Here is a 17,332-nt window from a genome sequence, read left to right on the forward strand (position 1 = left end):
TCCCCTGCATCGGCAGGCGGACTCTTAACCACTGCGCCACCAGGGAAGCCCCTCACTGTAGTTTTGATTTGTATTTCTCTAATGATTAATGATTTAACTGGGCTTTTTGACTTCTAGAAAAAAGGCGTTGCTTGTCTTGAGAACATAGAGTTGACTGAACCAGACTGGTTTTTAGACTGACCATGGCATGGACTCTTAAGGAAATTATATAAAAATAATGACACCACCACCAACAGCTACAGTGTCCTAAATGAATATAATAGCATCCAACAAAAAGAGTGAGAAAACTAGTTATAATAGTAAAGTAGATAAAGAGATGTGTGGCCTCTTTTCTCCCTCTTCTAAGGCTCACTACTAAGCATGGGGACCAATATGGAATTAGTGATGGGTCACATACTGGGAATTTGTTAAATATCTGTGTCTTCCTCTTAATTTACTGGACCCTGTCCCCTATCACAGGTCTGCATCTCCATTTTAATTTTTCTTGAGAACCTGGCTACTCCCTTTCAGAGTATTAACACATAGGAGAAGGGCAGACTTTGCAGCTTCACATGTTTGACTGTTTAAATACTTTTCACTCTGGTAGGTAAGCCCCATTCTATGGATGGTGAAAACTGAGGTTCAGAAGGAAAAATAGCTTTCTCAAAGTCACACAGCAGAGGCTGGGGCTAGAACCTAGTTTTTCTGACTCCAACTCCAGAATAGGTCCTGCCAGGATAGGCTCAGGCCACATGGCTCCTGACTCAAGTTTCAATATCAGGAGTTAGATATAACTCTATTAATTAATAAGAAAAACAACCTGCTATGCATAGATTGCTAATAATTATTACACGATTGTGATTCTGTATTAGCCTGACAGGTGGAATAAAAACCACCTTGTTGGAATGGCTTTGTGCTTTGTATACCATAGCAGTAGGTGATTCATTTATTCCACTCAGCAAATATGTGTTACCTACTTTGTGCCAGACCTTTTTATGCACTGAGAAACATAACTGAACAAAAAAGATAAAAATCCCTGCTAGGAAGGGGAGATGGATGATAAAGATGTTAAAACTGTGTAATAAATACTAGGCTTGTGACAGAGCTGGTGATGACGAGAGAACAAAGGCCATTTACTTTATGCAAAAATTCAGTGTTCCCAAACCCCACATTCTCTCAGCGATAGTTAGGGTTTATTGCTATAGACTCATAGTCATTTTTAAAAGCATCTTCATTTTAAAAATTCCTATGGAAAAATAAGTTTATTATTGTGAATCTGAAATTCTCTAATGTCTACCCGTCTCCTGTTTCCCCCATCACTACAGTTTTTTTTAAGAGGTTTGTTAACATAAGATTTTTAAAAATAATATAAGAAATTAATAGAAATCACAATCTGCTAGTATGTGGGCCAGATTTCGGCTCATATGAGTTTTCACTAACCTACACAGTATTTTTTTTTTTTTTTTTGGCCTTGCCGTGCAGCATGTGGGATCTTAGTTCCCTGACCAGGGATCGAACCCATGCCCCCTGCATTGGAAGTGTGGAGTCTTAACTACTGGACCACCAGGGAATTCCCCTCCTACACAGTATTTTTAATTAAAAAGTTAATTGTAACAATTAAACATCACAGATAATACCCCCAAATCAAGATTTCTAGCTTTTCTTGAGTAATTGAAAGATTTACCTATCCTGGACCTGAATTTTTTGCATGGAAACAATTGGCTGGAGCCAAGTGGCAGGCATCCAATATAGATGGGTCATATAGGCCTTCTGTGTCACCACAGTCTTGACCTATCCTGCTGTAATCGTTCTAATTTTCTGCTGATTCCATAAAGACATGTGAATTTGTTTCCTATGAAGAAGAGAATGTGTCTGTATATTTTTCACTCGTGGAAGGGGTGCAAAGAGACATAAAATATTTCAAGAAAGGCACGAGAAGTTTCATGTGGAGTAACAAGAGGTTAAAGAAAATTAGGGGCCACTTACCCAAGGAAAATGCTCTGCTAATTGGGTTCAGGAAAAGCTGGTTATGAATGTCCAGTGGTTTAGCACGGCCAAAGGACTTTCGTTCCCCTTCCAGTTGTCCTCAGGTTTGAGAAAATGTAGTTGTATTCTTTCCTCCTGCTGCTGTCAGTGATTCAGTCTTTTTTTCCTGGTAGGTCAGCCCACCTGAGGTTCTCTGTTTGCCCGTGCTGAACATATCAAGATCTGAATTCACCTACTTTACCGAGACAAGGTTTATTTTAGAAGAGCTAAATATCTCTGAATCATTCCACATATTCCGAGATGAAATTAATCTGCATCAGCTAAATGATGAAGGGAAGTTATCTCTAACACTTGTTGGCAGCAACATGCTGGCGAGGTAAGGCTTCACATGAGGCTCTGGAGGGAGGTTTGATCTTTTAACAAAGGTTCTTTTGAGCCAAGTGTTACCTTGTTCAGGATTTTTTGTAGTTTAGGGAGATGTATTAAAGGCCAAGGACATTCACAGGAAAGGGAATGTGTTTTTTCTCTTACGTCAAAATTCAGGCTATGCCAGTTCGCTGTTTTTACTTTGGCATTTCAAATATGACATCTTTGAGTGGAAAGTTCTTGTAAAATAGACCAAAATTATAATTTTAAATCATTTCAAACACTTTCTTATAGCAACGCGACAGTCCTGTGTATTGTTGCTGAAAATGTATAATGAAGATTGAAATTAAACACTAAGTAAAACTGAAAGATTCTTATCTCAGTAGTGAAATGGAAAATTATGTACATGGGCTATGAAAGCCCTTTGATCACTGGCTCATTTATTCATAGCACTATACTATAAAAGCAGGATGGATTTTTGATAGTTCATGTAATTTGAACTCCTTATTTTATGGACAAGAAACCTGAAACCCAGTGTTGCAAATGGATGAGAACATGGGTCTTCTGCTTCCTTCAGTAAGTCCTTAAGGGTTGCTAACTGGTACATGAATTTACATGTACATAAAGAAGAATGAGACAAATTCCCTGCTTTCAAGGACCTTACAGCCCATCGCAAAGAGTCCTATTTTGATAAGCTCTCTGTTGCTAATGAGTGAAGAGTCCCCAGTAGTTTGAGATGATAGTTTTTTTGCACATTTTGCCAATTTGCTGATCATTGATGACATTCACAGGTGGACGCTGATCTTAGTATACATGAAATAAAAACGTGTACAAGTATCTAATTTTTAATCTAACCTTCTTAAGGAAGCATCTTTAGGGATGAATACACTGAATCAGTCATGCAGTTCATTCAGTTATAAAGAGTTTGGAAAATAATCTGCCTGTGTGGGCTGTTTTTATCCCAATGTTATTTGAAACACATAAAATTCTTTTGAATAATATTTATCAATCAGTTGTTGACAACTGGCTGAGAGTTATTCATAGGTTATTTGACTGTCTTCAGTTATTAGCGTTCAGGATGATCACATGCTTGGCTAAACTTACGTGTTAACTTTTTCAAACCAACTATAACACAAGTAGATGTGGACAAAAACAATGCAGGAAGCCAAAGGAGTGAACTATGAAACATGTGTTTCAGTCAAGATCTTAGGGAGAGTTTTGTAACCAATTAAAATGGAAACCATGCTGGTTTTCAGACTGAAGTTGTGAAGTCTGGCTTTTGGATTGTTTATGAAATAGGATGTTTTTCAATATCAAATTGAGATCATTTTCTTCATTTGCCATTCTTTGGTTTTTGGCAGACAGAAAGAATACAGTTTTACCCACATCTTTCTTCCTGCCTTCAATAAAAGCCAGCTCTATCTCATGTAAAAAGAATGATGTGGAAATAAATAAGGCAGTAGTATTTTTTCCTCCAGCACCATAACTGGATGTGTGAACTTTGGAACTAGATAGAGTTTAAATACAAGTAATCTACTTACTAGCTATGTGACCTTGGTCACTTTTATCTTATTTTTTATACAATTTTTAAAGGTTACACTCCATTTACAGTTTTTACAAAGTATTGGTTATATTCCCCATGTTGTTTTAGTCACGTTTCTTAACCTTTTCATGCCTTTTTCCCCCATTGTAAAATGGGGATTTTAATAGAACCCATTGAATAGGGTCATTTTATGGTATAAAATGTGATAATACTCTGAAAGTATTTATTATAGTGTCTGACCTGTAGTGAAAGCTCAGTAAATATTAGCTATAACAATGATTTTTATTGTTGTTATTATTATGTCCAACAGCAAAACAAGAGGTGTGAAGAGGTACTAAGGTGTGAAGGTCTTCTAAGACTCTTGGGGAGGTGATTAGTTGAAATGAAATGTGATAACACGTAGAATAAGTCATGTGAACTTACATATGTATTTGGCTATTGAGAGGAGGTCATTTGTGTGGAGGCAGAGGTTAAATAATTCCAAAAAGTAAGAAAACATGCCATATCTCTTCCTCTTCCTTTCCTCCATTTGCTTTACAGTGAGGACAAAACTTTAGAATCAGCAGTCGTCAAGGTCATTAATCCAGTTGAGCAGGGCGATGCCGGGTTTGAGTACCGAGAGTCTTCCTCGTCTCTGGTGGTGAAAGAGATTCTCCAGGAGGCTCCCGAGCTCATCACCGAGCAGCTGGCTCATCTGCTCAGAGGTGAGAGATGACTCTTTCTATTAAATACTGGAAGGCTTAATGGAGTGTCTCTTGACTCGCTCATGCAGAAAGAGTGCGATCCATTCTTGGGTTAACAATCCCTTTCAAGACCACGGGAAGCTTCATCAGAGAGGCAGGGAGTAAAGAGTTTGTTAAAGAGTAGCATTATATTGAATATTAAAAATGTGCATTTAGAAACAGGCATGAAGGATCTTTGTTCTTGCAGCAGATCAGCATATTAAATGGGCCTGCTGCACTTCTGCTGGGGAGCGGGAATAGCTCCTCTGGCCATCTAACAGCTTCCAGAGGTGATTCTTGCTCCAGAACAGAGTGGATATGGGCCAGAATTCCACACCCCTACCTGGAAATATCTGCTGGTACTTATACATGCCTCGTTTATATAATACTGCTTGGATGGCAAAGTCACACACCTTCGTTTTGGTGATATTGTGCAGGGCTTTTATGGTCAAATTGCCACCTCCTTCTCCCCCCATCATGTGGTGTTTTCCACCTTCACCAGCCTGCTTTACGCACACCATCGTCAATTATCCTCACCTCTCTTTCATCTTCCTCAGTGGAGCCCATCTCTTCTAAATAGTGGTTTCCAAGCTGGAAATTGTCAGTTGACTTTGGTGCCACAAAATTAACCACAAAAACTCCATATTATCTTGTGTAGGGCAGCTTGGGGTTTTGTGTAAAGCTTTTTTTCTCCTTCCAACAATCCGTCTTGAACATGGTGGACAAAGACTTTTCTCAGAAGTTTTTTCTTTTTTTTTTTTTTTTTTTAACATCTTTTTTGGGGTATAATTGCTTTACAATGGTGTGTTAGTTTCTGCTTTATAACAGAGTGAGTCAGTTATACATATATATATGTTCCCATATCTCTTCCCTCTTTGTCTCCCTCCCTCCCACCCTCCCTATCCCACCCCTCCAGACAGCCACAAAGAACCGAGCCGGTTTCCCTGTGCCATGCGGCTGCTTCCCACTGGCTATCTACCTTACGTTTGTTAGTATATATATGTCCATGTCTCTCTCTCGCCCTAACACACCTCACCCTTCCCCCTCCCCATATCCTCAAGTCTGTTCTCCAGTAGGTCTCTGTCTTTATTCCTGTTTTACCCCTAGGTTCTTCATAACATTTTTTTTTCTTAAATTCCATATATATGTGTTAGCATACGGTATTTGTCCTTCTCTTTCTGACTTACTTCACTCTGTATGACAGACTCTAGATCTATCCACCTCATTACAAATAGCTCAATTTCGTTTCTTTTTATGGCTGAGTAATATTCCATTGTATATATGTGCCACATCTTCTTTATCCATTCATCCGACGACGGGCACTTAGGTTGTTTCCATCTCCGGGCTATTGTAAATAGAGCTGCAATGAACATTTTGGTACATGACTCTTTCTGAATTCTGGTTTCCTCAGGGTATATACCTAGTAGTGGGATTGCTGGGTCATATGGTAGTTCTATTTGTAGTTTTTTAAGGAACCTCCATACTGTTCTCCATAGTGGCTGAACCAATTCACATTCCCACCAGCAGTGCAAGAGTGTTCCCTTTTCTCCACACCCTCTCCAGCATTTATTGTTTCTAGATTTTTTGATGATGGCCATTCTGACTGGTGTGAGATGATATCTCATTGTAGTTTTGATTTGCATTTCTCTAATGATTAATGATGTTGAGCATTCTTTCATGTGTTTGTTGGCAGTCTGTATATCTTCTTTGGAGAAATGTCTATTTAGGTCTTCTGCCCATTTTTGGATTGGGTTGTTTATTTTTTTGTTATTGAGCTGCATGAGCTGCCTGTAAATTTTAGAGATTAATCCTTTGTCAGTTGATTCATTTGCAAATATTTTCTCCCATTCTGAGGGCTGTCTTTTGGTCTTGTTTATGGTTTCCTTTGCTGTGCAAAAGCTTTGAAGTTTCATTAGGTCCCATTTGTTTATTTTTGTTTTTATCTCCATTACTCTAGGAGATGGGTCAAGAAGGATCTTGCTGTGATTTATGTCATAGAGTGTTCTGCCTATGTTTTCCTCTAAGAGTTTGATAGTTTCTGGCCTTACATTTAGGTCTTTAATCCATTTTGAGCTTATTTTTGTGTATGGTGTTAGGGAGTGATCTAATCTCTCAGAAGTTTTTGACATAGGAAAGTGAAAAGCAGTGATTAACAGGCTGAAAGAATTAAAAAACGAAAGAGAAGCCCAAGAATACGTGACATCTCTTTTAAGGCCTTTTTCCTTTGCCTCCTCTACTACTACCAGAATTTGGAGAGAAAAAGGTCCTAGACTTTTATAGTTCCGACAAATGTCTTAGAACCAACGGCCCCAGTCAACCTGTTTTAAATACTTTTCTGGCTCTGGACATCTGTAAAACTGCTCTCTGGGAAACTGTGCCTTCAAGTAAACTAAGTAAGCGCAATCATTTATTTATGACAGAGCAGAAGGGAAATAAAGGCGATCGGGGATCTCGGCCAAGAAGGAAGTTGTTTGGCAGTGCAAATATGTGGTGCAGGCAAACACTAGAGAATATGCTGTTTAAACATTTTGCAAACTAAGAAGTTTGGTTTATTGTTCAAAAAACTACACGTGTTGTTTAGTAGGAAAGAAATGTAGTCGAGGAATAGTTCATCATGATTTTCTATAAGTAATAAAATAATATCAAACTGCAGTACACTGGAACAAGGATATGATTTTGTTGTTGATGATGATGATGATGATAACAATGATGATATTCAGATTTAGGGAATTAGAAGGGATGCAGACCCTCTTGTTAGTTACCTTAGTTTTAGTTTTCAAAGCTACCAAGAATTAGAACTATGGTAAAGGACCTTGGTTTTTCTTAACATCAGATATTTTTCATAACTTTGGGCTTGAGATGGCACTGGAAAGCTGGCAGGATAGGGACATCACTTCCTTGTTGCTTGGAAATTGGAATTTGAATGGATACAGTGCCTCTACCTGTGAAGACTGCCAATACAGACGCTGTCATGAGGAAGCCAGAGACACTGAAGCCTGGGAGGTAGTAGACATGGGTGTCTTATTATAGTGGCAAGAGGGCTCTGGGGACCTTTGACCAAGGTGTGTGCATGTGCATATGCATGTATACATTACATGGAAGGGAGGTGAAACATCACTGAACAGTTTGGCCAAAAGGGAATGGGAGGATTATGATCCGAGGAGTTTGACTTTAAAAAGGTAACTGAAATGTTCAGAGTGAGAAGGTCAATGGGCCAATTTTTAAAACCTCTTGAATCTTTTAATAAATATAAGAAAGGAACCAAGTCGAATTTTGTTATGTTCACTAAGCTCAAACTTAGATTTTAGGGCTTCCCTGGTGGCGTGGTGGTTGAGGGTCCACCTGCCGATGCAGGGGACACGGGTTCGTGCCCTGGTCCGGGAAGATCCCACATGCCGCGGAGCGGCTGGGCCCGTGAGCCATGGCCGCTGAGCCTGCGCGTCCGGGGCCTGTGCTCCTCAACGGGAGAGGCCACAACAGTGAGAGGCCCGCGTACCGCAAAAAAAAAAAACCAAAAAAACCAAAACTTAGATTTTATAGTTTTCCAATCATGTATTAACACTAACTCTACAGGGAAGTTTTAAAGGGAACTTCTTTTATGCGCCTGTAAATAATTTTAGGATTCATTATTTTCATAACATAATTCTTTCTAAAGAGTTTTCTCTGGAAATAGCTATGTTATTTTGTATTTTGGGGTGCTCAAAATGATCATTAATTTGACACCCATGTCTAGAACATGTATTATGCATTCTTCTAGGTCTTGAAGGGATGCAAATTTCTACACACACCTTTGCCATAAAGAATTTTGAAAAATGTCTGTTTCCAGATGTCATGAGGGTTAAATATTTACAGTCAAGACCTGAAAGAATCTTTAAAAACAGCATAATTGGACCTCTATGGAAGATATATTATAAACTTTGTGCCAAAAAAATCTGAATGTACTCCAAACTCAGTACTTAATCAATTTGATTGTTCTTTGCCTTTCATTCTCATGATCATATCCTAAAATCCATCATGCTGAGGCACACTGGTGTGCTGTAAGTGGATTTCAAGTGGGCCAAGATATTGATCCCCTCAGTCCTTGGGGAGGACCCTAAGTATGCCTCCTAGCCTGGTAGGCTGAAAAAAAAATCTAGTTTTCTGTGTGTTCCTTAATGTGCAAAAGATTGAGCCTACTGTTCCACTGTTCTTATCTTTGGTGCCTGGAACAGTGCCTGTCATATAATAGACCCTCAATAAATCCTGTCATAAAATGAATTTTGCAAGATTGTTCATATAGTTTCTGTTTTTAAGACTATATTGATTTAATTGGTACTATGATATGGTAATTTCCATTTCATTCCAGCCCACCCCTACAATATTCTTAATGTCCAGAATTTGAACATTGTTTCTTCCAATAATAACTCCCCACTTTTTTAGCTTTTAGAAATCCTTGTTTTCGTATTTTGCAAACATTTGTTTTTATTTTCATCTTTTGGTTGTCCACTTTATATATATAAGTTTAACCCTTTCATGGAGTATAATACATGCACAGAAAAGAATACAAAACATAAATATAAAAATATAAATATACAGCTCAGTGAAATATCACAAAAGGGACACCCTTTTAACAATTAACCAGGTTAAGAAGTAGAACCAGATGACCGCTTTGTGCCCCTCCCCATCACCACTCACTCCCTCTCTAAGTAAGTAAGGGTAACCAATATTCTGATTTTTACGGCACACACTTTCCTGCTTTTCTTTAAATTTTACCACCCCTCTGTGTCCCCCATAACACTAGAGATTGGTTTTTGTCTGTTTTGTATATTATATAGATGGAATCATATAGTATACACTCTCGTTGTTATTAGATCTCTATATTTATATTAAATGTAGTATCTATTTGCATAGATCAGTTATCTATCATCTATTCATCTATTATTTATTTATTTTATTTTTTGTGTCCTTTCTTCTTCCATAGAATATTTGAAGTGGCTTACAAAAATGCATGTAAATATAACAAAACAGAAAAAAGGGTCAGAGTCAGGAAACATACAAATAAATAAATTTGGAGAAGTAAAAGTGGTGTTCTGTTTGAAAGTTTGAGCTTCCTGGAGTCAATGAAAAAATAGAAATATAATTAATTGTAAAATTCATATTATTACTAAAACAAACACATATACCAGTTCCTTATTAAAAGAACATCTAAGTCTAAAGGTTTTTTCCTTATGTCAGTCTTCTTGAAAAGACACCTAATAGTCATAGGCATCCTCCGACTTTTACATATGTAATAGCATTTTATACAGGAACTGGGCAGAGTGCATCACACACTTTCTGCTCCTCGGTCAGCGTATGGGGATGGTTTTAATTAGCTTCATCTTGTCTAGTAAACGTATTTCCTGTTCCAAATCTCTTTTCTATACATGCTGATGTTTTTCTCTAAATACAGGATATTAATACTTAAAATCAGTCATATTGGAATCTTTTGTAGTCTTATACTCACTGCTGTAGCTGTATATCAAAATGTTTGCATTATGCGATAATATTATATTCAGATATGGAGATAGAACCTGATTATTATGGATGCCGTTAAAAGATCATTTGTATACCGATTAGAAGTAGGTATCAAGTTGCCAGTGTAGAAATAACCTGCTGTGTTTATCTAATAATCTCCCCTGTCATGCTGTCATATGGACCTTGGCAGGAGAGTTATGGATAAATGTCAACAGGTGACCCAGCCATGGCTAATATGTGTTCAGGCTCCGTAGGGGATTTAACAAAGTTGACATAATTTGTGTTTTCTTGAATTAATACTTGTTACAATAGCTAGGTCTTGCTGTTGTCTTTCAGTAGGACATACCTCAAACTTAGAGATTTCAGGATACAGATCATTAGCTTCGCTTTCATCTGAAAAGGCATAGATTTACTTATGGAGATTACTTTTTAATTATTTGTGTAAGAAATTATTTGTCTAAGAAAAGAATGTGCTCATTCAGATGAGATCGTAAGTAACCCTGATTTTTGGAAATGTGTCTTTTCATCCCCTTCCCATCTCTGTTTTTGCTGTTGTGGTTCCTGTTTCTTTGCTTTTTTTTCTTTTCTTCTGACTTTTCTTTTCATCTCCTCCTCCTCTTTCTACTTTCTCCCTCCTACTACCTGCTTCTAAGATTTTACTGTTATCATTTTCAAACAAGCTGCAACCTGTTCTATCTAAAAGTCACATTATACAGTCATGGTGGCCTAAACTTGGTGTTTGGTTATGCCCTGGGTTTGTACCAAAAGCAAACAATTATAGACCTGCCAGACTCCTCAACCTGTATTCTTTTATTTCCTGCAGAAATGTTTACTAGAGGGTAAGTGCCAAATTTAAGGTCCATTAAATTGCTGAATCATCGCATTGGGGGTTTCTGTGCCCACATATGTGTGTGTGTGTGTGTGTGTGTGTGTGTGTGTGTGTGTGTGTGTGTGTGTGTGTGCTTCCCAGAACCAGCTGGCAATGATGAGATTGCAGCCACTGATTACCAGGCAGGTTTCCATCAAAATCACACTTCACCCGGCCTTTCATGTTTATGTGTATAAAGCCTTGACAGTGCCACAACTTGAATAGTGAAACAGATAACAGCTTGTTCTTAGCTTAGGATGCGGAAAAACTATGCCATAGGTTTTAAAGAAACAACTCTCTCCTTCTGGTGGTCATTCCATTTGAACTTTAATAAAGAATTGTTGCTTGCTATTTTCGTAGCCTAGATTAACAGCTTCAAAAAGATCCTTTTAAGGAGGTAAAATAGGAAAGGAACAGAGCCAGTTTTTTTTCTTTTTTTTTTTTCTCTCTTGCCCAAAGAGTGAATCATCCATCTCCCAAAATGGTTACAAAGTCCAAAAGGAATTAAGCGGCTGTTTTGCTTAGGAAGGGGGATGGCCTGTGTTGGGGGAAGGGGAAAGAAATTATTTTTTCTGCAAGATATAAAACCAGAACATTTCCTCAACCTTAGAGTGTTAATTATTTCTTTTGCCATATACAGATAAATTTTATTCTTAAATTCAGACATTTTAAATTTATAAGATTACTAAGCAGGGCTTCCCTGGTGGCACAGTGGTTGAGAATCTGCCTGCTAATGCAGGGGACACGGGTTCAAGCCCTGGTCTGGGAAGATCCCACATGTCGCGGAGCAACTAGGCCCGTGAGCCACAGCTACTGAGCCTGCGCGTCTGGAGCCTGTGCTCCGCAACGGGAGAGGCCGCGATAGTGAGAGGCCCGCGCACCGCGATGAAGAGTGGCTCCCGCTCGCCGCAACTAGACAAAACCCTCGCACAGAAACACAGACCCAACGCAGCCAAAAATAAATTTAAAAAATTAAAAAAAAAAGATGACTATTAAAAAAAAGATTACTAAGCATTTGAATAATATGCTCCCTTTTTATCACTGTTCAGGCAGAAATATAAGCTAAGTTGTATTTTCTATTTTTTTCTTTTCTTCTCCCTTCCCCCTCCCTCCCTCTCTCTATTATTCATCCTTTAATTTTTTTTGTTTCAGTATGAAAAAGAAAATGATCCCAGGTGAAACAGGGAAGAGGTTTAAATCCCTTCTTTTCTGCTAAGAATTTATCATGCAGAATATGCCTTGACTGTGGTGAATGTTTTCCCCAAACAACTTCTGACTTCATTAGATCATGTTTGATATTAATGCACTAAAGTTGCTTTTGGCAAGAGGTCCTTCACTTCTCCATTCTTTTCAATAAAGTATATGTGGTTGATTTTTTTTTCTAATGGAATGAAATGTTTGTTACTATTTTTTTTTTTCGGTACGAGGGCCTCTCACTGTTGTGGCCTCTCCCGTTGCGGAGCACAGGCTCCGGACACGCAGGCTCAGCGGCCATGGCTCACGGGCCCAGCCGCTCCGTGGCACGTGGGATCCTCCCGGACGGGGGCACGAACCCATGTCCCCTGCATCGGCAGGCGGACTCTCAACCACTGCACCACCAGGGAAGCCCCTGTTACGGAAGCCCCTGTTACTATTTTATTATACTTGCTTGCTCTGTTGCTTGTCGTTAATCCCCCATGGCCTGTGAATAGCTGGGACACATTTGGGTACATGTATATGGATTTAAGTATTTTTTAGTTCTGCTGAATTTGCTGGATGTTAAGTCAACTCTTATGCCAAAAATAGGTTTGATTTTGCAAAGAGGTGCCTTTGGCTGCTCCACATCCTGATACTGATATTTAACTAAGTATGTCGCTAAATGGGTCTCTAAAGTGAAGTAGAAAAATTTGCTGTAGATGAGCCTCTTGGATAACGTTGGGCCAGAGCCTTTCTTCTGCAGTAAAAACAACTCAGAGTATGGTGGCCATTTTTTGAGTTATTTTTTTCCTACTTACATCACAACATCTTCTCCTTTTTAATTGTCAAGGTAAACCTAATTATAATGTCAGAAGTTTCTTTTCATTGAGTTATTGTGTAGGATTCTGTTTAGTGCAATATCTGTTATATTAATTTCTGAATACTGCCTTTTTATGTATTTTAAAATTAAGATCCCCAAATTGAAGAAATTGGATTCTTGATTTGACTGTAAGCCAGGCACATTTTTGTGAAATTTATTCCTAAATATTTATATTTTGATGCTAATACAGTTTTTTAATTTAAATTTGATTTTCTAATTGTTCATGATTGTTTATAGAAATACAAGGGTTGTATTATTGACCTTATATCCATCAACCTTGCAAAATTTATTTACTATTTTAAGTTTATTTGTATTACTATTACTATTTGTATTACTAGTTAATTAATTCATTTGTATTAATGAATAATTCATTTGTATTTTCATTTGTAAGTTCATACACATACCATCTATGAAGAAGTCAGTTTTTATTTCTTCCTTTTCTTTCTTTATACTTTTGCTTCTTTTACCCGTGTTATTTCTCTGGGCTAGGATTCACATTGAAGTGTTAAATAGAAATAGAAATAGCAGGCATCTTTGTCTCATTCCTGATTCGAGGTGGAAGTCTTTCAGTATTTCACAGTTAAATATAATGTTTGCTTTCCTTATTTGGTTTTTACAAATGCCCTTCATCAAATTAAGGAAATTGTCTTCTATTTCCACTTGGCTGAGATTTTATATGATTAAATCTTGGATTTTATCAAGTAGTTTCATTACTTGACATCTACTGAAGTGGTCATTTGATTTTTCTCTTCTGTTAGTGTGGTGAATTATATTAATTAACTTTGGAATGTTAATTTGTCCTTTAATTCCTAGGAAATCCCTATTTGGTGACAATACAATATCCTATTATATATTGCTAATTTGATTTGGGACTAGCTTTAAAAAACTTTTTTGCAACTACGTTTATGAGAGAGACCTGCCTCTACTTCTTTCTTGTAATGTTTCTGTTGAGTGTTGGTATGAAGATTATGCTGGATTCAGAAAATAAGATGGGAAGTGTTTTCTCTTTCTAATCTTCAGAAGAATTTGTGTAAAATTAGTATTTTTTAAATGTGTGGAACTATGGCTATTAAACTATGGATTCATTTTAAACTAAACACAAAACCATCCAGATTTTAAATTTCTTTTCCTGCCAGTTTTGGCAAGTTGAGTTTTTCCAGAAATGTCCATTTCCTCTAAAATTTAAAATCTATTAACGTTGTACTTCTCTTTTAATGTTGTTAGAATCTGTAGTATGTCACATGTCATTCTTAATACTGGAAAATTATACCTTCTATCATTCTTCTCTCTCTTTTTTTCTTGAACAGTTTTTAAAAACCTGTTAGTCTTTTCAGAGTATCAATTTGTTGTTTTATTTTCTGTATACGTGTTTCTTTCCTGTGTCTTTAAGTTTTGCTCTTACCTTTATTATATCCTTCCTTATACATTTTTTTAGTTGAACTTGTCAGTTTTTTTTTTAACATCTTATGCTTTTCAGGATATAAAACGTCCTCAGAGCATAGCTTTAGTTGCATCTTACAAATCTAAATGTCATATTTTCATTATCATTCAATTAAAATATATTGTAATTTATGTTGTAATTTCTTCTTTTACCATGAGTTATTTAGAAGTGCATTGTTTATTTTTCAAACATTTGGAAATTTTCTAGTTTTGTTTTATTACTGATTTTTAGACTATTTTCATGATGGCCACAGAATATAACTATGTGATTGTAATCCTTTGAAATTTGGTAAGGCTTGATTTTTTTGTCTCAACAGGTAGTTAATTTTGGTTAATGTCTCATTTGTATTAGAAAAGAAAGTATAGTCTGCCATTGTTGATAACAATGTTCAATTTATGTTAATTAGGTCAACTTTGTTACTCATGTTGCTCAAATATTCTACATATTTACAGATTTTTTTTCCTGCTGGTTCTTAGAGTTGCTGAGAGATGTGTGTGCAAAATTTTCCACTGAGACTGTGTTTTTATCTCATTCTTCATCCAGTTTTGCCAGTTTTTTGTTTTACATATTTAGAAGCTATTAGGTAATGTTATTAGCTCATATAAATTTAGGATTGATGTATCTACCTGATGGTTGAATGTTTAATAATAAATACATATTTGTCTTAATTTCAAGTAATTCTTCTTGTCAGAGTCTACTTTATCTAATAATAGTATATTATATCAATATTACATCTTTTTCTATTCTTTTACTTTGTTTTTCAATATCATTATATCTAAGGTGTGCTCTTGTAAACAGTATATTGCTATTGTAGTTTTTTAAATTCAGGTTCATAATTTTTGTCTTTTAATGGAAGTACTTTGTCTGTTTACTTGTTTGTTGTTGGTAAAAAACACATAACATTAGATTTACCATCTTAAACATTTTTAAGTGTACGGTTCAGTAGTGTTAAGTATATTCACATTATTGTGCAACAGATCTCTAGAACTTTTTTGTCTTGCAACACTGAAACTCTATACCCACTGAACACTAATTGTCTGTTTACATTAATATAATTGCTCTAACATTTGGGTTTAATTTGTCATTTTGCTATTTCTATTTATCTCACATTTTCCCCTTTTCCCCTCATTTCTTTACTGCTATTAAACTAAATAAGGACTTTTACTATTACATTTCCTTCCATTAGCTTACTAGTTATGAATTCTTTTTTAGAAAATTATTTTAGCGTTATAATAAAGATTACAAAATACCATTAAAACCTCTTGTAAATCGATATTTTTGCCACTTGTCTGATCATCCAAGAACCTTAGAGCAATTTATCTCTACTTAGTTCATTCTGCAATTTGTTACTACTGTAATGTATTTATTTATTTATTTATTTTTTACTAAGATTTTCTTTATTTTTTTGAAATGTATTTGAATGACACATATATTTTAAACTCCATATTATAAATGTTTTATACAGTGAATATTGATTTATTCTTACCCACATATTTATATTCTCCGGTGTTCCTTCCTCCCTGCATTTCTTTGCTTCCATCTATAATAATTTCCCTCTGCCTTTACTGTTTTGTTAGTGTGGGTTCTTCTTGGGACAAATTCTTCCAGTTTATATTTCTGAAAATGTCTTTATTTTGCCTTCATTTTTTTCTTATATTTCAGTATAGAATTCAACATCAGCAATTATTTTATATCAGCACTTTGAAGCTATAATTCCAATGTCTTCTGATTTTCATCATTTTAGTTGAAATTAGCTCTCAGTTTTATTGTAGTTCCTTTGACAGTAATATATTTATTTAAAATATATTTAAAACTTTTTCCCTCTGTAATTTTTAGCTGTTTCGCTGTCATGTGCCTAGAGGTGTTTTTCTTTGTATTTATTCTTATTTGGGTTCATAATTCATCCTGAGTATTAGAGTAGTATCTTTCATTAATTTTGAAAAATGATTGACCACTGTTTTTCAAATATTGTTTCAGCCCACTTTTCTCTCTCCTTTCCAAGGGGGATTCCTATTACATATGTCTTTTTTCTATGTCACCTATGTTTCTTATGCTCATCTCTATATTTTTAACCATTTTTCTCTCCATGCGTCAGTGAGGATATTTTCTTCTAAGATATTTTTCAATTCGCTAACTTTTTCCTTGCTATAATCTGTTGTTTACAGATATTTTTGTTCAGTTATTAAATTTATAGCCTTAAAATTTCTTTTGAACATTTTATCTGTAGATTCTAATTCTCCAGCTAATTTTTGTATTCCCTCGATTCTATTTCCATTCTTCTTCTCAAGTTTTTTCCTCTGGAGTTTCCATTCATTTGTTTATATTTCCTTTATGCTTGGTAATTTTTTACTGAATGCTGAATATGTATATGCAAAATGTAGAGATGATGCTATAGATGATGAAATTCCTTTGCTATGGAGAGGATTTACTTTTGCACCTCAAAGGCAGTTAGAAGAGTGTCAGATAAACTTAATGTATTCTGTGTTTGAGCTGATTCAAATCAGGATTTCAGACTTCATGAAGACTGGTCTATTTTTGCTTCCCCCTTTTCTTACAGGCAGGACTCAGCAAACTTTTTCTGTGTCAGATTAGATAGTAAATATTTTAGACTTTGCAGGTCTGTGGTCTCTGTTGCAACTATGCAACCCTGTCATTACAAAAAAATCCATGAAAAATATGTAAATTAATAGGTGTGGTTCTGTTCCAATAAAACTTTATTTATAAAAACAGGCAGTAGGTCATATTTGCCCTGCAGACTGTATTTTTCCAATCTTTTTTTTTTTTTACATCTTTATTGGAGTATAATTGCTTTACAATGGTGTGTTAGTTTCTGTTTTATAACAAAGTGAATCAGTTATACATATACATATGTTCCCAT

The 17,332-nt window shown here is 36.0% G+C and overlaps 1 protein-coding gene across 1 annotated transcript in view; it reads left to right on the forward strand.

Annotated features, from left to right (window-relative positions):
• The window catches only part of PRUNE2 (prune homolog 2 with BCH domain), a 212,514-nt gene that overhangs the window by 2,378 nt on the left and 192,804 nt on the right, over positions 1-17,332 (forward strand). The window contains 2 exon segments of the mRNA XM_007450984.1: positions 2,139-2,341; positions 4,415-4,578. Of these exon segments, the coding sequence (XP_007451046.1) occupies positions 2,331-2,341; positions 4,415-4,578 (175 nt within the window). The 5' untranslated portion in view covers positions 2,139-2,330.

Source organism: Lipotes vexillifer, unplaced genomic scaffold (assembly GCF_000442215.2).
Source record: "Lipotes vexillifer unplaced genomic scaffold, Lipotes_vexillifer_v1.1 scaffold204, whole genome shotgun sequence".
Lineage (NCBI taxonomy): Eukaryota > Metazoa > Chordata > Mammalia > Artiodactyla > Lipotidae > Lipotes > Lipotes vexillifer.